The 20000-nt window shown below is 38.7% G+C and overlaps 2 protein-coding genes across 5 annotated transcripts in view; one reads left to right on the top strand and one right to left on the bottom strand.

Moving 5' to 3' along the window:
- CNTN4 (contactin 4) overlaps positions 1 to 5247 on the top strand; it is a gene marked incomplete at both ends in the record, with an annotated part of 500648 nt that extends 495401 nt beyond the window's left edge. For all 4 annotated transcript variants that reach the window (XM_080914740.1, XM_080914738.1, XM_080914739.1 and 1 more), the window contains 2 exons: positions 1901 to 2069; positions 5147 to 5247. In XM_080914740.1, coding sequence (XP_080770866.1) covers positions 1901 to 2069; positions 5147 to 5247 — 270 coding nt within the window. The remainder of the gene's footprint in view (positions 1 to 1900; positions 2070 to 5146) is intronic.
- Positions 5248 to 18520: 13273 nt separating this feature from the next.
- The window catches only part of IL5RA (interleukin 5 receptor subunit alpha), a gene marked incomplete at both ends in the record, with an annotated part of 31081 nt that continues 29601 nt past the window's right edge, over positions 18521 to 20000 (bottom strand). Inside the window, one exon of the mRNA XM_080914429.1 lies at positions 18521 to 18595. Coding sequence (XP_080770555.1) covers positions 18521 to 18595 — 75 coding nt within the window. The remainder of the gene's footprint in view (positions 18596 to 20000) is intronic.

The raw sequence follows: 20000 nt of genomic DNA, 5'->3' as shown, positions 1-20000 counted from the left end.
GTCAATCTCTCCATCTTAAAAAAATTGTGTTTCCACCTTGTATTAGAGGGCTGTAAACTAAGGTTAGAAGTTGCCAGGGAACAAATGAGATCTAATGTATGTTAAGGAAATTGTATGAATTTCACTCATGTTTGTTTCTGTCTTGCAATACAAGACTGACCATATATTTCTGACCTCAGTAAATCAGTGTTTATAGGGGTCTTAGGAAAATATGAGCTGTTCCTCTGTTTTCAAACTAGGATACATGTTTAAGCTACATTGGTGTAAAGTGAGAGCAGAGAAGAAAGGCAAAAGCTCTCAGCTCTGATCTCTGACCTTGGAATTAGCAACTTTGGGGGTGGGTTTAATAAATGATTTATTTTAAGTATCTTGCCTGATGATTCTGAGGCAAGATTGACCTTACCAATCTAATTTCATATTGACATTATTGGGATGAATTTTTTAAAATAAAAGTATAACCTACTTTCCCACCTGGCAATCAGGAGTAAAAGTAGAGTGGTATTCAGTATCCCCTACCTACCACATTCATAGTGAGACCATGCTCCTCTGTGGGTCTGCCTTTAGCACTCATTGTATGAGGTTCTGCCATGACTTTGGTTTCTACTCACTAACCAGGTAGCTATTTGACATTCAAATATGTCTGTAGACAGTTATGAGTGCCCTATACCCCCAAAGGGCAAAAATGTGCCCACCCTCTTAACTCTGCTAAGAAGTATAAAATAAGGGTACCAGTAAGTGTCCAAAAACACCCAAGGCACATTACCATTGGTGTTATTCATCCATACTTGTTACCTCATGAGACGCTGAAGAAGGGAGGCTCTGTTGATTTATGACTGTAGGCTTAGGAATCAACTGCCTGCCACTTCTCCATCATGAAAGGTCCCTGGTCCTCAGTGTCCCCACCTGTAAAAAGGTGAAATAACACCTGCATTGTGGAATTGTGGTGACATTCATAAGTTATCTGTAAGAGTCAGAATCTACTGGGTAGTTTTCCTCATGGTTGTTGCTGGGCACACAATGGCAGGTGCACACTTTGATTGCTTTGTATTTTGTTCCCTACTGGGATAAGGAACTATCCTAGCCCCAGGCCACTGTGTTTTCAGGAAACCTAGCCAGCTTCCTCATCAGATACTTTACATTCCAAACTCAGCATCTAAGAGGCCCAGGAAGGAAAACAGAGGTGTATGAGTAACACAGAAGTGCCACACTTCCCAATAGTAACTGGTGGTCTCTTCTATGTAGTCTTTAAAAGGAGTCTCAGTGGGAAGGAAAGTGGAGATCTCACTGCCCTTGTCATTCATAAAATATATGTGCAGAAATGCCCTCTTTCAAGAGTTTCTTAATAATCACAATTTGCTGGACGTTTCTTGTTCTTCGAATCTCTGCTTGTTCCATCTAAGCCTGCATAGATAAGCTTTCGCAAGTTGTTCTTTCAACCCAGCCTTTACTGTATTCAGTCTTTGAAAAACTTTGAAAAATAGGTGGTTTTGTCCCCATTTTATTGTAGAGGGGACTGAAGTTAAGAGAGATGAAGTGAATGACCTAGGCTCACACAGAGCTAAGTCTATTCAGATGCTGAGGCTCCTGATGTGTCACTGACTCTGCATCCTTAAAGAGATATTTAGTCTCATATATTTCAGTACACGTTAACTTACCTGTATGAAAGAACAGCCACACACGCTGCTCTCCTTTCCCACTTCAACACTTCCTTTCAACTCTTCCCTCCACAACATGGTGGCAGTGAGCTTGACCGTAAATGAGCCTTCTCAGTGTGAGCAGGCTGTCAGAGCTCTTCCGTCATTTTACACTTAACTGGCACACAGTGATAAGAAAAGGATATAGCATATCTTTGTGCATCAGTTAGAACAGCAGATGACACCCACTCTTTCTGCTTGGGCAGGTCCTGTACAGATGGAACAGGCAAAGCAGCACATCTGTCATTGAAACCAACAAAACATCAGTGGAGCTTTCTTTACCTTTCGATGAAGATTACATCATAGAGATCAAGCCATTCAGTGATGGAGGAGATGGCAGCAGCAGTGAGCAAATCCGAATCCCAAAGATATCAAGTAAGAACATTTTTCATCTTCCCCTTTCCCTTTGTCTACTGTGTCAGTCTCCTAGATGACCCAAGGCTTCAGAGAAATTGAGGCAGATAAGAAAGAGCATCCTGTCTTCCATAATTGATATTTTCTGATTTCAAAAAATTCTATGCCAAAAAATGATTTGCCTAGTTTTGATGGATTTGGTCAGGGACCACCTAAAGTAGTACATGAAGACCACTCCTCATAAGGCATGAGTGGTTGCTTCATGGTGACCCCTTTGGCTGACAAGTACATACTTCCCTAATTAATTATAGCCTCTGTAGTTAATGAACAATGCAGCAAGAAAGATAGACAAAAGGCTTGGGGATTGTCACTGTTGTTGTCAAGACAGGTCTCTCTGTGTAGCATGACTGATCTGGATCTTACTGCATAGACCAGGCTGGCCTTGAACTCTCAGAGATCCACTTGCCTCTGGCCAAAAAGTTCTTAACAAGGCAGTTTTATCACCAGTAAGCTAGTGTAATTCAGTCTTGAGTTCAAAACATTTTGATGTTAATGTGATACATTTTGATGAGAAATATGAAATCTACATATAAAATACATACAAACATACATAGCTATATGTCTCCATTTTTAAATGTCGCTAAAGAGTATGTAAGAGTAGCTTTTGTGAGCAAATGCTTTCTATTCAGATTTTAAGTTTTCTGTTTATAAATATCTCAACAGCATACATGTTTTAGTCGTATGATTTTATTTATTTTCAAACAAAATTATCAGGTCTGAAATCAGAATTATGATTAGCAGCCACTGGTGAATGGAGTGTGACAGTTTAGTGAATATTTGTGGACTATTTGAGATAATTTAAAAAGTGTCTCGAAAGAGCAATGCTGCTTTCAAAGCGTGTGCAGGTTTACTGCCGATGGACTGCACTCCTTCTGGGGGGATTGCTTAGCTTTGTGCTTGTCTTTGTTTCGGCAGGTAGGGTCTCACAAAGTAGCCACGGTTGTCCCTGGGTTGGTTATGTAGAGGAAGCTTTCTTCCTGCTTGCAGAAATCTTTCTGCCTCTGCTTCCTAAATGCCAGAATTTAAGTAACCATACCTCCTGAATTGTCTTCTTTAGTTCACATGGTCCCTTTGTTTAGGGAGTGTTTTACATAAAGAAGAGATTAGGTTGATATCCAGGTTGCCATTAGGTATCTAGGTATGTATTTTTGTAATCTTTAGATTTGAGGTCTGGATATTGTAGGATCAGTGCTGGCTAGAATTATAAACTTCCAAGCTATCACTGAAAAGATAATATTTTAAACCATGGGTGATATCCTCAGCACTGAGACCCTAATGTTAGAGATGTACTAAGTGTTTGCTAGGTTTCCAACATTTTATTTTTCAAAGGAATTGGTTGTTATGTCTTACAGATAGGAAATGGTAGCAAAGCAGCTATAAAGTAATATTAATGGCTCCTGTGAGATTTTTCAGTTCAGGAGAGTAAAGAGCTCCTTGGTCATTTCTTCTGTTCTCTGAATTGCCTATCATTTAGCAAAGATTCAATAAGTACTTATCTATGTTCCAGAATAGTTCATGGTTCAGTGGGAAACTGAGGCCAAAGCCATGCCACAGAGATGAGGTTCATACTTACATAAATACTAATATACACACAATACATACATAAATGTGTGTATAAATGTATATGTTATATGGTTAATATATGTTATATATGTTTGTGTATATATATATATATATATATATATATATATATATATAAAACCTTGGCTGGCTTTGAACTAGCCATATGTTCATACTAGCCATAACTAGGTATATGAGTTGATCACCAAACTAGAGCTTTGACTTCTGCTGAAAGGGAGCCCCACACAGTGAGCTGCAGAAGTAAGGTGCAGCCCAGGACCCCACAAAACCAGATTTCTCTATCTCTATCTTACTTTGCTTAAATCTTACTACAAAATTCTTATTGTTGCAAAGATAGGGTTTTTTTTTGTTTTTTTGTTTTTGGTTTTTTGCTTTTTTTGCTCACTGATTTTTGGTCTCATACATTACAAAAACATTTATAGTAGCCAGATAATGAAGATTTGAATATTAGCAGAGCACACTGTCTTCTCTTTAGGGACTCTGTCTGTCAGTTGATGAGATCAGATAGCCTTGAAGAAATCAAGACTAACAGTGGAACAGCTTTTATTAAGAAAAATGCACAGCCCACATGAAGAAGTTTCTTTGCAGTGGAATTATTTTGTCTGTGCAAAAGAGATTTACTTAGACAAACATAGTTTTGATTCCCAATCCTGACATCCACTTAGCTAGGCAATCTTAGACAAGTTAGTTACCTCATCTTTTGGGAGCCTAGTCTCCTTATCTGATGGTGACAGTTATTAAAAGGTGACAATACCTGGTCTAGAGGGGCCGGTAAGAACTGAGTGTCATATCATTGTTACAGGACAGATCTGGAACTGAAAGGGAGTCTCCATTCTCAAATCCTTTATCAGGCATATTCCTAGCAATACTTAAGTATTTATTGCACTGGACAACCTCAATTTATAGGAATCTAATGCATCTACTGGTGATCCCTAATCTGCTACTAGACCATAGACAGGTCATCATGGAACTGATGTTCAGGAATCATTGAGAGAATCATGTCGGTCGGCCTGGAAAGAAAGCTCAGCTAGCAAACCACTTGCCCGGCAAGCTGAAGGTCTCAAATATGAACCCTAGTGTTTACAATTAAACTAGATACAGAAACACACCCTTGTAGTCCTAGCCCTGGAGAGGTAGAGACAGGAAGATCCCTTGGTGAGTTCCAGGCCAGCAAGAGACCCAGCCTCCAGAAAGCGAAGTGGATGGCATCTAATAAGCTGACAGTGTTCTCTCCCTTTTCCATATCCACCTGAGCATGCACACATACCTGAGCATACATGCATTTCTGCACATGCATACACACATAACAGAAATAAAATAGCCTGATGATAGACAGACAGACAGGATGATATTTCTTAGAATCCAGCCACCCATGCTGTTTTGATAAGCCATGTAGCATCCCTGTCCTTTGTGTACAGGATGATACCCTGATGATCAAATTTGTTCTCTCTTTTCAGATTCCTATGCAAGAGGATCTGGGGCTTCTACCTCCAATGCGTGTACACTGTCAGCCATCAGTACAATAATGATTTCTCTCACAGCCAGGTCTAGTTTATGACAAAAGTTAACTAAAGGACTTGCTATTTATAATATAAGCAACATTTAGCTAGTTGTTTTGAAGACACCCAGTACTAAGTAATATTGTTGTTCAAGTACATCTTATTACTGGAAAAAAATGTTTTTTGCTTCGTTAGGAATGGCATTATACAGTACTTCCTCAAAGCAAATCTAGCTTTGTCTGAAGTTTCTTTGGAAACTCTGCAATGCACTGAAGACATCTGTAATATGATGTTACCAAAGCAGTTTACATATGTCCTTATATGCATATTTTTTATTATATATTTAGTGTTTTATAGACTTTTTTAAAGTTAACATATAATGTAGATATTGGTTTTTTTTCTTCCTCTGCTGTAAAATGCTCTGGGCAACACAACTACACAATTATGATTTGAGACTATTTCCTTTAAGAACAGAGTTTGAAACTCATCTCAGTAAATGAATTACAATTGACTTGTACAGTTTTACAAGGATCCAGTGTCAAAACAGCTAGAGACTGGATCTGTAACTCAAGGCTGCTGTATATAAATTATCTCTTGAATGGTAAATGCATTGAATCGAGTCTTCTTGACATATGTGATACATTTTCCCACCCTGTTGTGAATTTTGTTGTTCAACACAATTTGAGATGGTTTCAGGAACTACACATCCCCAAAGCTAAACTTCCCAGCCCATGAGGCACCTTCTGCAACCCTCTCATCCCCGAACTTAGCATCACCTGGTAAGACTTTATTTGAGCATCGTCTTTGTAGTAGCATTATCTTAGGCATTGAATTTGAAGTTACATATCCTGTAGTAACATAGATGAAAAGTTACTATAGTCAAACAAGTCTTTCATGGCATAAAAGGTAATTTTACTCTCTAGACATATCTGTTTTGAATGTAAATTTTTAATAATCCTGTCAATGCATTTATAATTTCAAATTTTCTTATAGATAACATGTGTAACTGTAATGATAGAGCCCTTCTTTTGAATGATAATAACATGTAATTTGAACTTTTTTCCTATTTTAGCAAATAGCTGCTGCAAAGAATTTTACATATAACTATAAACTGTCAGTAGTACCTGTGTATTGTATGTTGATGTCTCTCCTGTTTTGCAGTAGCTAGTCTGGTTGCATTATAAGCTTTACATTCTAAATCTTAAAATCATACAATGAAAGATGGCAATATCAACACACCTTATTCTTATGAAAAGAACTATTTATTATGATGGGGGATGTTTTGTAAGCTGACAAGGGTGGAACAAGGCAACGAGATTTCCTATAAAGTTTTTCACATGAAAACACGTGGTCACCATTTTATTCTTTCTCAGAGAGCTCACAATGGCCTGTAATTTGTCATTTTTGCTTCTACATAACATGGCTTTTCAACCTGCTAATTACATTCTTCCAATAAAGACATCATCAAGATTCCATTTGTGTAAAAATTAGGATGATAACAGGGAAAATATTGTCAGTATTTCAGCTGTGTTCCTTTCATACTTTGATATGGCTTACTTCTATGTTAAAATATGATTTACAGTCACATGCAAAACAAATCAACTAAACAATAAAATGAACGAACGAAAGAAGCCTGATACCCCAGGTAGTTCCCAACCCCAGTGTAAATGATATCCACCAGTGATCTAGCATATGTAATCTTTTTTAAAGGTATTGTTAATAAATATTCTGTCGTTTGTAAAAATATCCGCATTCTGGGAGCATTATTCCTTCCTGTTTGTCAGGGAAATTTTTAGCTTACCTTTGTGCTAGTTACAACTTGGGATCATAGGGGGACACAAAAGTCTCAAGCTCTGGCCCCAAAACTAGGTGACCCAATTCCAAAGGTGACTTTGAAATTGACAACCCTGAAGATACCATTTCAAATCCTCGTTGGAATCAGAGAGGATCAAAATCAAGTAACCAAGGTCTTAAAGCTGAGACTAGAATATTTTTTCTTGGCTAGCAAAGATTTTGTATATTTGATCTAAGTGTATTTGTTGTTTTCCCTACCCATTGTCAAAATCAAAAAAAAAAAATCTATATAAACTTAAGCATGTAAGGCCCTTCTTAATCTGAGATCCCTTACCCCTATATACACCCATGCTGAGCCCTACTTGGTCCTTGAACACTGCTTGCTTTTGATCTCACCTCTGTGCCTTTTGGTCTCATGGCTGTTCCTTCTTGAAATGTTCCCCTCACTCTCCCACCCAAATATCAATTATTCTGGGGACCTCCAACACTCCAGCTCATCTCTGAGGTCTTCCCACATGCCTGATCTTGTGATGTCCTCTTTCTGAGTTTGCTGCAACCCTTCCTTTAGTATTTCATAGGGTACTACTTTTGGAAATATCCTGTACTGTTATCTTGCATTTGAATCTAACTCCTGTATTGTTACTGACTTTTCCTTGAATGTATGCCTTGACTTCCCAACTAGATTGTAAGCTCCTCGAGGGCAGGGACATTGGTCTTCTCTTCCATGTACTCTCCATAGTGCCTAGCACAGTGCCTTGCAATAAATACTCATTGATGAATTGATTGAAGGGGTCTTTGAAGTAGCATTTTGCATCAGTTGCCTGCCTGTATGCTATATTGTAAACCAAGCAGGGAGGGCTGTCTCATTACTTCCGTGATGTTCTGGAAAGTTTCAGTGGCTTCTAGTGTTATACTTTAATGACCCATTTTCACCTCTCAGCTTTATCATCTGATAAAGATGCCCTGAGTTAGCTGATGCCAACTGAATTTAGCAAGTGTCACGCTGGCACCTTCACCAAACTTTGCTTGATTTGTTGGCTTTGGTTTTTTTTTTTTTTTTTTTTTTTTTTTTGTGGGTAGAGGTCACTGCTTGAAAGCAACAAAAACAACTCCCCTAATTGGACCAAGCAGAATCAAATTAATTAATATCTCACAAGGTCGTTACAGGAGCTCAGAAAATACAAAAGATGCAAGCCTTAATGAATGTAAGAACCTGGCTACTCTTGGGAGTACAGAAACCTTGAAAAGTCTTCTTGGTGGTATGATTTGAAGTATAAACCAATTGTGTTTCCAGGTTTAATGTCATTGTGCTTGGGGTAAAAGCTTTGGAAGTGTCTGATTAATGTGGATCATAGAAGTTGACCATCCTGCTCACACCAAGCCTTCCCTCACAAGGACACTGTATTAATCCAAGAGTAGAATGATGTTTCTACAGGTGAAAGAATAGGTGTTGTTGGGAGGCTCTAAACAATAGACTTTCTATGTACAGCCAACCAAGGGAACTTTCCAAGCACTAAGGCCCAGCCTACAATTAGGTGGGGTGGGCCACTTCTTGAGGATATGCCCAAGGGAGGACCACTAAGAAAGTGTTTTTTTGTAACCTTCTCAAGTTCTTTTGGGTGTCATCCACCTGTGATTTCATTATCTTGAGAGGTAATTGGATCCCATTAAGGTAAGTACATTTTACTGAGCTAACATACCTTCTAGACATAGCAGCACATTTCCATATGGGTGGTACAGTGGGCAATAAACTTTGATTCTAAGGTAAGCACCGAATTCTTCCAGCCAATAATATGGGAGTTACCGAGAGCATTTATCTTGAAACAGAATATTTGTGGCTATTTAACACTAGAAGGATATTAAAATCCTTGTTAAACTGTTCCAAATGCTTACCTACCAATATACTCAAGGAATGCTGCCTATACAAGCAGCCCATAATTACTAAATGTCATAGGTTTGTGTTGCATCAACTAACAGCTTGTTTTGTATACTATATTATCACCCCTCTGCCTTCCATTTCTCATCAACTATCAAGACTTAATTTTATTTTCCTGTTGTTAAAATTGGTCATTTGATTTTTACTGAAGATGTGGCCAACCATAGTCATTTGAAATACAGGCTCTTAAAATTTATGTGTATGTGTGTGTGTGTGTGTGTGTGTGTGTGTGTGTGTGTGTATCAATACATGGCCAAATACAAATATTATTCTATCACAAAATGCTAGTCACTAGGACCTCACAAAGTCAGCCTAAAGGAAAGGCAAATTATATGAGATGAAGATTCTAATAATCCAGAGAGCACTCTGACAATTGCCACTTTTTTTACTTAGGATAATCTATGCTATATTCTAAAAGCACATTTCTCCAAACATTAGGAATTATTGTTAATAATCAGCTGTTGCATATTTCCAGGAATGTAACAACTATAACATTTAATCATTTTACTCCAATAAACAGAATATAAGCTAACACTAAATAGCAATATTCATGTTTTTCTAAAATAAGGTAGGCAATAGGTTCCTCATTCAGATGCCTAACTTTTCACAAAATCACCTTCGGAACTGTCTGTTTTCTTTTATGGCCCATGGTTAGAACCTGTTGCTGACAAGCATCCCTCGGCTGCTAGTATTTTTAAATAATTGCATCTGTCGATGGAGAGGCATTATCTGTTGCTGTTTTGTGTGATTCCTAAGCCTTCTGCCAAAGGATGATCACTCTGTGTAAGGCAGGCTGCCAGGCATGTGAGCAGACCCCTTTTGACCCTTGTGCTAAATGGGCCATGCAGATTAAATGTCGGAATTCCACAACTCAAGTGTAAAAGTGCAACACTCAGCAAAGTTCACAGTTCAAACAAAATTGGCCTCTGTTCTTTATCTTCATGGTTATGGCTAGAAAGAGATTAACAGAGCTATAATAATATAGGTCACACAGACAAAAGCCTTAAAATGGGGGTCAACCACATGATAGATAGGAAAGTCTAGATGCTATAAGGCTGAGGTATTTAACGTGGATATGATTAAACATGACATTGCTCCGTCTCTGTTAGTTAGGCTTTCTCTAAACACTCTGTCCAGTTGTTTGAAATAACATTTGCATGTGAATAAAAACATCTCATAGAATTTTAGTGAAAATTTTGTATGTTATTTAATCTTTTCTGTGTTTTGTTTGTTTGTTGGTTTTGTTTTATTTTGAGGCAAGGTTTCTCTAGATAGCCCTAGATGTCTTGGTAGTAAGTATGCAGAGCAGGTTGAATTTAAAATGACGGCCTGCCTCTGCCTCCTGAGTGCTGGGATTAAAGGCATGTGCCACCACATCCAGGTGATACTTAATTTTTATGTTTGTCAAAATCTTCTGCATGCTAAGAAAAAAGATGTACATGTTTCTATCATTTTTATTAATGAAAATGGGTACAAATAGAACAGAAATCATTAGAAAGCCAGGGATACACCTGACCTCTTGATTAGTGTAGCTGTGACTAAAATACTTGCAAACGAAATTTAAATGGAGAAATTATTTATTTCGCTCATCTTGGAGGCAGAAACATGTGGTAAAGGCTGCCTGCCTTGTTGTGAATAGGGACAGAGGAAAGGAGAGACTCCCTACCTTTAAAGGCATGCCCTCAGGAACCTATTTCTCTCAACTAAACCTATTCTAAATTTTCTGCCTCAAAAAATGGTATCACCAGTTAGGGGCCAAGCATTCAGCACATGAGCCACAGTGGGTAAGGCTTCATATGAAAGTAATACACGGTTACAGGAATGTACTAAGAGAAACAACAGGCTAAGCCAGACTCTGGAAGCCTAAGTTCAGCTAGAGTACCATGCAGGCAGGGCACTGAGTCTGAGTCAAGAAGGTATGTGAGGTAAGGACTTGGGGTGAGTTGCTCAGGACAAGGCCATGTGCGGAGCACAACTATTCAAAGAAGCAGGAGAGGAGAAGGCCCATGAAGTGGGCCAGGTTTTATTCATCAAAAACCAGTTAACTACTCTCTGCGCACTATGGAATAATGTAGGCACAGAAGGAATATGGATGGAAAAGCCAAGGTACCTGGAACAGTATGTTGGAACAATGGGGAGATATGCAGTGCTAATAATAGCCAGCCATGCTTATGGTGTGTAAAAGTCTCACTAAAAGTCAACCTAGTGAACTGGTTAGTATTTACCATTCCTTTAAAAAAAACATGGAGAAGTGAGGTTTAGAAGTTCAGAGATATACCAGGTCACACAGTGAGCCAAGGCCAGACCTCAGATGTTTCTGGCATAGTTCTAGGCCCTTTCCAAACACTAGGGTTTTTTTTTTTTTTAATTGCTGTATGAAAAAAAAATATAAATGGCTGATAGATGGATAGGTGACATTATAGATAGATAGGGAGGCAGATAAAAGATTAGTGCACTAATAACAATGAAAATGGAAGGTGGTGAGTAGATTAAAAGAAAGATTCCATAGATAAATACATAGATAAATAGGTAGACGGATGGATGGAAGGATGGATGGATGGATGGATGGATGGATGGATGGATGGATGGATGGTGTATTAGTTAGGGTTTTACTTCTGTGAACAGACACCATGACCAAGGTAAGTCTTTTAAAGGACAACATTTAATTGAGGCTGGCTTACAGGTTCAGAAGTTCAGTCCAGTATCATCAAGGCAATGAAAACATTCAGGAAGTCATGGTACAGGACGAGCTGAGAGTTTTACATCTTCATCTGAAGGCTGCTAATAGAAGACTGAATTCTAGGCAGCTAGGGTGAGGATCTTATAGCCCTCACCCACAGTGACACACCTACTCCAACAGGCCACAACTCTGATTAGTGCCACTCCCTGGGCAAATATAAAACATCACAAATGGATAGATAAAGTGTCCAAATAGCATCAGCAAGGTAAGGTAGAAAAAAGTGAACCTTCAAGAGCTTGTGAGTTAGTGTTGAAATTGACCAGGGTTAGGGTGAGGTCTCAAATACACAATTCGTGCAGAGAGCCCCCTGATTTTGCCTAGTGCTTTCTTTACTCCAGAGAGGTCAGTGGCAGCTTCTCTCTTCTACTGCAAACTGTGTATGTCATTTGCATTGGAATCACCAGCTTTTCACCCTTATGCTATCACAGCAAGTTCAGGATGCCAGGTAAAGTACAAGAGGCCCAGCCACGTTGGATTGTAGAGAAAACAAGTGAGTATTGTCTTTTTAATCATATGTATGTTACGTGCAATAATCATTTGAAATACACATTTGATTGATCCTCCTCTGTCTGTGCTAAATCTTGCATGGAAGAAAATGCAATGGCTCCCATGAAGTCATTAATTTCGAGTTCAAATTTTCAGTGGCTTTTCAATGTCTGTAATGGATGGCTCTGTGCTGGAGGCATGAGACTTGCTAATTGGAACACTGTTTCATTGGCTAAACTCTCTTTTTCTTGGTTGGTGCATGAGTGCTTGCATGTGAGGGTTCTGCATCATGAAAGCTGGTGGATAAAGTTTCACTTACTGTTGCCCCCGAAAAACCATTAAAATAAGAGGATCTTTCCAAAGCAAAAGTTACAAGGCAAGGCGATAAAAAGGAAGTAGTAAAAAATTCCAGAAATATTTTTAAAATTTATATAAAAGGATCTTCTTACCAAGAATGTAAACCATATAGCTATGTTAGAAAAAAAAGATGTATGAATCTTTAGGATAAAACATCTGACAACAAATGAGTATCAGTTTTATTGGTTCCATCTTATTATTGAGTGGTCAATAGGTAAAAGCTGGGTGTTGGGCTAAAGATAAAAGGACTGAGATGTTTCTCCTTATAATTTATTGGAGAAGACCAAAGCATGCATGTATTTGAAATATCGCATTAAAATCCAGACAGATTAAAATAGGAACAAAAGTCTGGCACCTGTGTTTTCATACGAGACAAATTAGTAACAAGGTTAAGTTCAGTCTGGAGGAGCAACCATGTTTCTCACCAACATAGCTAAAAATAAAATGTTTTTATTGGATTAAACATTTTCCCCAATTAGTTGTTTTCCAAACAACTCAAAATGAGCAAGACCCTTGAAATAACATATTTGGGGTTCATTAAGCTATGTACAAATGTAATATTGAGCCACCTGTGAAATCTAGCCCATGGTCTACTTTCTGTAAATAAATATAAGAACACAGTCACACCCATGTGCCCCTCATGTTATGTCAGAGACCTGAAGCTGAAACAAAAACCATAGAGCTCTCAATAGGAACGTTTACAAGCTAACTGCCTTTATTTAAACTGTACCACTGCTTAATCCTCCTCCTCCTCCTCTTTCTTGTCCTCTTCCTCCTCCCAGGCTTATGTAATGTTGCATTTTTATCACCTGATAAGAACCAAACTTTTCTTTCAAATTGAATAAAAGAAATGCAATTAACAACACACTTTCTAGTGGAAAATAAAAGCACCTAAAAATTTCAACTTAACACACCTGGGCTAATTGGTGTTCCTGATATATGTGCTAATTACCAAATGGCTAGCAAAGCTGGGGGAAGTGCTCAGTGCACAGGGACTTCTCTGAGTGCTACAGTCTGGGGACTCTGCAGCCACACATACAGTGCCACCAGCAGCGGGATGTCTACAGATCAAACGAGTGATGTCAACTGTGAATTCTTATTACACTATCATTTCTGGTTTAAACCACTCTGCTCTGAATATGTGGGTCTGATTTAGAGTTCTAAATATCTGTTGGCTATTTCTATTTCTTTTAGCTTGCTCAACTCACCCAGCACTCAGTTTCTACTGAGGGCCTATGTAAATAAAGTTACATAGAAAACCTTTCTTGACCTCAGAGTACTTACAAAATAAACAAACAGGTGATTGGTGTCAGCATTATTCAGAAGGCACCTGACAAACATCCAGGGACACGTCAATCAAACAGAAAGTTGAAGGGAGACTTTGATGTGTCAAAGAGCTCCATCTTAGAAATGCAGGTTTGACAAGATGGTACGCAGAAGGCTTTTTCCACTGAAGACAATGTGAGCAGTCATGGGGAAAAAGAAGAGAAGAGGTGGGACTTCGTGCAGTTTTGCTGGAGCCCTACAGTGGAGCCAAGTAACAATGGGCTTCTTGATCTTTGAGCTTTGGTTTGGAGAAGCGTTCTTTCGGGGTTTTAGACAGAGTACAGAAAAATATGCATTTAAGAGATATGAAATCTTGGAGGTCATAAATTCAGTTCACAGGTGCCTACAAATGCTCAGTGAGGGATGGTTAAAAAGCAAAAAGAGGGAAATATCTACTCAGGGAAAATTAGAAATACACCTCTCTTGATTGTGTAGACTTAGATAAATCCTTTATGTTAAAAAGTTTTCATCTTGAACCATATCTATATTCATATCTACTCCCTAACAATGTTGCAGGAAATAGAAATTGTCACTGAACTCAATATGAAATCCAAAAAAAAAAAAAAAAAAAAGCCTTTTGAAAAGCTTGTATCCTGGAACTCAATGTTTGGGACTCAAAAACAAGAGCAGTTCCATAAATTTTGTCACAAGAATCCTGAGGGTGACACTAGGTCCTGTCCAACCAGGCTCATCATGTTTCCTCAGCCATCAGAGGTTGTTCTTAGTTCTCAGTTCTCAACAGCAGTCTTCTTTCACAGACTAGTACCTACAGTTTATGAACTTCACCAACAGATGGCCCTGACATGTACAAGTCTCCCCGCCAAAACTGTTCGGAATTTTAATCAGGAAGTTCTTTGCCCAAGTGACTTCTTCCGCAGCCAGCATAAATAGCAGAGGCCCAAGGCATTTCAATGAGGCTCAGGTGATTTGTCTGTTGCAGACATAAGCTTTATCCCCGCCCCCGTCTCTTCAAACTCCCCTTATGTCACTCCCAGTGAATTCCAAGTACCCAAGGAAAGAGTTTGGTAAAAACTCTTCATTATAAAGTGAACCATGTGCTGTGGTTGAGAATGATCTAGGAGGAAAGCGTCCCTGTCCTATGCCCTGAGACTGAGCACTACCACTTGGCTTTTATCAACCACAAGGTGTCTCCCAGCTACTTTCAATTAGATTCCTATTAGAAAACCATTTGTCTTTCTCTGGTATCATAGGCCTTGATAATCTCTGCTGAATACTGTTGACTTTTAAACATATGCAAAGCATTGTGCCTGGGCTAGGAGAACATTAGCTGCTTCACTAGCCATATATAATTCTTAAGTGTTATGTCCACAAGTGTTTATGTGCAATGAGTGTACCATTTCCATGCTAGTGCCCACAGAAGCCATCAGAGTATAGGTTCAGTCAGAGATGTCATCTGAAAAATTTTAGAATTTTTATTTTTAGGCACACACATGCACAAGATTTTTTTTTTAATCCCAAGTGTAGGATATGGAATTCAGCAGCTGACTATGATTTGCCTCGCTCTCTCATTGGGGGTATGTAGGTGGGGGAGGAGACAGGATTTTACAGATGCAGATAGTTTCTGCAATTGTGCGACATTTAGCATTTTGAGGACTTGAGGGTATATGAATTCTAAGACTGAGGGTTGGTGCTTGTTTGTTTGTTGGTGGTGGGGGGTGGTGTGGGTGGTGGGGGTGGTGGTAATGGTGATGGTGGTTATGGTTATTGGTGGTGGTGGTAGTGGTCTGTTGGTGGCTGATGGTCACAATTTGTTAAGTAGTCATGAACAAAGAAGAAACATCAAGAAGAAGAAATTAGATACCCTGATAGTGAAGATCCAACTTCTATCATGGAACTCAATGCCCCTGCACAGCAAAAAGTAGTCTAAAAACCACAGCGCCCTTTCCAACCCCTGATTTTATTCAGAAGTCTCTTTTCTTTCCTCTCTCATCTTCCTTCCTTTTGTATAGAGTTAGAGGGTTGAATACATGGAATAAAAGGGATGGAGAAGGGTGGAAGAAAGAACCTACAAAGTAGTCAATGCCAGCTATATACAAGTGCATCAGATTCCCTGGGGCCTGAGTTAGAGATAGTTGTGAGCTACCATCCAAGTGCTGGAAATCAAACCCATATCCTCTAGAATAACATCCAGTGCTCTTAACCTCCTCATCATCTCCTTCCATCTTGTAAACATATATAATTCTTAAAGGTTAAAAAAGGTACTGTTCTAGACCCTGCAAATAAAAAGATGCATCTCAGACACACACTGTTAGCACTCCTGGGACATAAGTTCAAGCAGAGAAACAGATGAATTGTTGGGTACATCTTCTCGTACATAAGACTCCAAATGAGAGCGAAGAGGAATGATCAACCAACTGTTTTGTAGCCTTCCATCATAGAAGAGATAGTGTTGGATATGGATTCCTAAAGAAAGATTGTCTACAACATGTTGACATGGCCACATGAACTTTTTTTACTGCTTCTTATACATGCACCAGGATTACATGATAGCATCAGCCACGGATGGGGTCAGGAGATCTGTGAAGTCCAGAGAAGCTGGCTTGTAGGTCCAGGGAAGCATCTCTGAAGAGAGAATTATACATATAAAATGAAGAACTGGCCTTGTATGAGGGCAGCTTCCCTGCTCTCTCTTCTAGTCCAGCCTCCACTGTAGGGGTAGGTTTCCAAAACAGTGTTTCTATGCCTTGTTTTCAAGACAAGAGACAGGGACTTCTTGGAGTTTGTCATTTCCATCTGTTATTCTTTCACCAGGCAACTTCCAAGTTCTGATGTTCCTAATAATATATCCAAGTGTGGTATACAGATAACCAGCGTAAGCCTTACTTGAGAATTACTGACCTTGCAAGTTCTGGACTCCACCCCAGACCTGCTCAGTCAGACCAGTGTCCATTATAGACAGTCTTTATTACTATTTTCATTGATTATTGATCAGTTAGTTGATCAAATAAACACTTTGCCTCTTATAGCACCACTTCCATTAGCCTCAATTTCCTGGTCTGACCCCTAAAGCCAACATAAGCTTTTATGTGATAGTATCCTCTGCACTACTGAGATCCTGAGTCTGATATTAAGCTCATTACTGTATTCATTCCTAGCAATTGACCTTTCTCATCCCCATTTACTGTATCTTTAATGGGGGTGGAGGGGAATAGGATACTTGGCACTCCCTTTGCACACCCACCAAGATTATGAAAACTGACTAAACCAGCTCTATGAAGTATATAAAAAGTATATGGTGTGGATTTTGCCTGCCTTTGTCTTCTCTCTTTGTCTAAAGCTCTTCAAAATCACTACCATTAGTGTCCCTTCTATCACCCATTATTCCTCTCCCCAATGCATAATGGGGTTTGCTTCACTTTCACCCCACAGCCCACCAAAAAGGCCAATAGATACAGCTTCATATATGAAGATATTTGAGAATACATTTCTGTACAATTATAATATATACTGAAGTGGCTTTTATAAAGCCTTAATTTAAGAGATTAGGGTTAACTAAGCACTAGTTGACTAATAAGTTGCCATAAAGAAACATCAAATATCTCTTTGAGAATTAAATTCTAGATCCAGTGGTTACCTCCACAGTGGAACTATTTTCAGTGTTTTTCTCAGTTCATTTCCAGAGTACCTAGATGCCTTGAAGAATAGAATCCTTGAACAGTTCCTGTCTTCTCTCTCAACAGGGAATGATACCTTCAGTGTGTGCGTGTTCATGTGTGTATGTGTGTATGCATATATAGGGCAGAGGTCAGAATCAGGTGTTTTTCCCAGGCACTCCCCACCTTAAAATTTTAAGACAGTATCTCTCAGTGAACCTGAGACAACCTATTTGGCTAAACTGGTTGGCCAACAATCCCCATCGAGCTTCTTGTCTTTGTTTCCCAACTCTGGGATTATAGGCATGTATTGCTTGCACTGCTTCTGTTGTTGCTGTTGTTACTGTTGTTATTTTTTCCATGATGCTCATTGACTAGTCTCAGGCCCTCAGGCTTCTTTATCAATAGAACCTTTTTCTAAGTCTGAGGTATGATGACTTAGTACATGTTTTTAAATGTATTTTGACTTAGGTCTTTCCTTGAATAGGCCTATGGAACATAGGGACACATGGGACATAGTCTTTGTTTCTGCCTCCATGTCACCCTAGGCCCCGAGACACGGCCACAGTTCTAAGAAGAAGAGCATTCTAGAACTCAAAGTTGAAAAGCACTATAAAAAATTCTGTCTCCCATGTGTTGCAGGAAAGACAATCTTGAAATTGGATTCATTCTGGATGAGTTCCATTCCTTCTTCCTGTTGCTGTAGCTGAGTGCTATCACTGGAAACTTAACCCAAAGTAAACATGGGTTACATTAGCTTGAAAAACTCTCTCCTGTACAAAAAGTTTAAGCCACGCAGATTGCATAGACACACTGGTATAAACAGGCAACATGGTGCTTTGTGTAGGAATCCAAGGACCCGTGGTTGGATGAATCTCTTGCTGTGCTGTGAGCAAGGAGGTTTGGGTGAGGCACGCACAGTGTAAGAGATGAGACATCGGTGACTCGTGTGTCTGGATGTGCTGTTGACTCGCAGTCAAATTGAGTGTTCATTTGAAATACCTCCTTGCCAAGTAATACCAGCCCTTGCTCTTATTGTGGAGTCCTGTATGAGTTCATTTCAGAATGTCACAATGCCATCAAAACATGGAATTTTCCATGACTTCAAATCCAGCCTCTTCCACAAAAATTACAACTTCATTCAAAGGCGGTTTCTGCAAAACAAAACATTTTCCTTATACACCTTTAAGAGATCATTTCATCTTTGACTCTTTTTACTTTACTTTTCTTTTCTTTTCTTTTTTTACAATTGGGTTGAAGTAGATTTTAAAGAATAGTAGTATGTTTGGAAACTAGGAAAAGTCAAGTAGGAAGAAGAAACTGTATCTATCAGCTTATCTCCCAAATATACCCTATTGTGTCTCCTCAGCCCTTTTTGAAACATAAAGCATTCTTTTATAATCGTGATAATGTAATGGACACACAGTTTTGTCTTTATAAAATGTATTATTATTGTTGTTGTAGATCTTCTGCCCTTGTATAGGTATATGGATATTTTCTTTCTAACATCCTATTATATTTTAAGTATGTTTTGTACTTAGGGGGTTATGGTGGTAGTGTCGTTTGGGTGTTAACTCCAAAACTTTGTACATATTAGGTAGTTAATTTGCTCCTAAGATACATGCCAATTGGATGAGACCATTTTTAATATTTCTAAAATATCCTACTCACCAATTAGAACAATATGAATTTGAGGCTAAATATGTAGTTTAGTTAGTAGAATGCTGGCCTGGCATATACAAAGCCCTGGGTTAGATTCCCAGCACTTCAGAAACCCAGGAGTCCCAGAACTTAGGAGGTAGAGGCAGGAGGATCAGAAGTTCAAGATAAAACTCAGCCATACATCCAATTTGAGGTCAATCTGAACTATCTGAGACTCTGTCTCAAAAATAAAGAGTTTCTAATAAATTGGAGCACTTGTTTTATCTAATTTTGGATATAACACATAAAGCTACTGATAATTAGAAATTATGTTAAAAGTATCACCTATAAAAGATTGTCTTATTTCCTCATGTACTCTTCCAGAACATTTCAACACCCATTCCAACCTACAAAAAGTGTTACATATTGGACATACTCTCAAAATAAAATATAACTGGTTATGAATCACATATACTTTATATTATACAGTAGGCATAATGTGGGGAAAGAAATCTCTGTTACACTGCAAAAGATCAACTAGAAGCTCATCTCTTGTAAATTTCAAAATTCAGAGTAAGATGTCAAAAAAAGGTAACTTTGTATTGAATATTGTAAAATAATATCTATGCTGAAGTCTGAAGAAACAAAACCTCTCTTAGCAACAGCTCCAGGATGGCTGTTGTCTTCTGAGGTCTGTGATTTAGAGCATTTCTACAAAGTATGGAGATGCAAGTCACAGCCCCTTAAGCCCACTGTTTTGTATCTTTGGCTTCATACAAGTGTTTTTGTTGTTATTCCTCAGACTAAGCACTGTAATAGCCACTCCCACAACATTTGCATTAGGCTTATTTGAAATAATTTTAAGAGAGTTTGCAGTGTGGGGTGGAATATATAGAGTTTAAGTGAATGCAGCATCAT

The sequence above is a fragment of the Micromys minutus genome (assembly GCF_963924665.1).
Source record: "Micromys minutus genome assembly, chromosome: 3".
NCBI classification, from domain to species: domain Eukaryota; kingdom Metazoa; phylum Chordata; class Mammalia; order Rodentia; family Muridae; genus Micromys; species Micromys minutus.
Note: the sequence above shows the minus strand (reverse complement) of the source record. Positions and strands in the feature narration are given on the sequence as shown.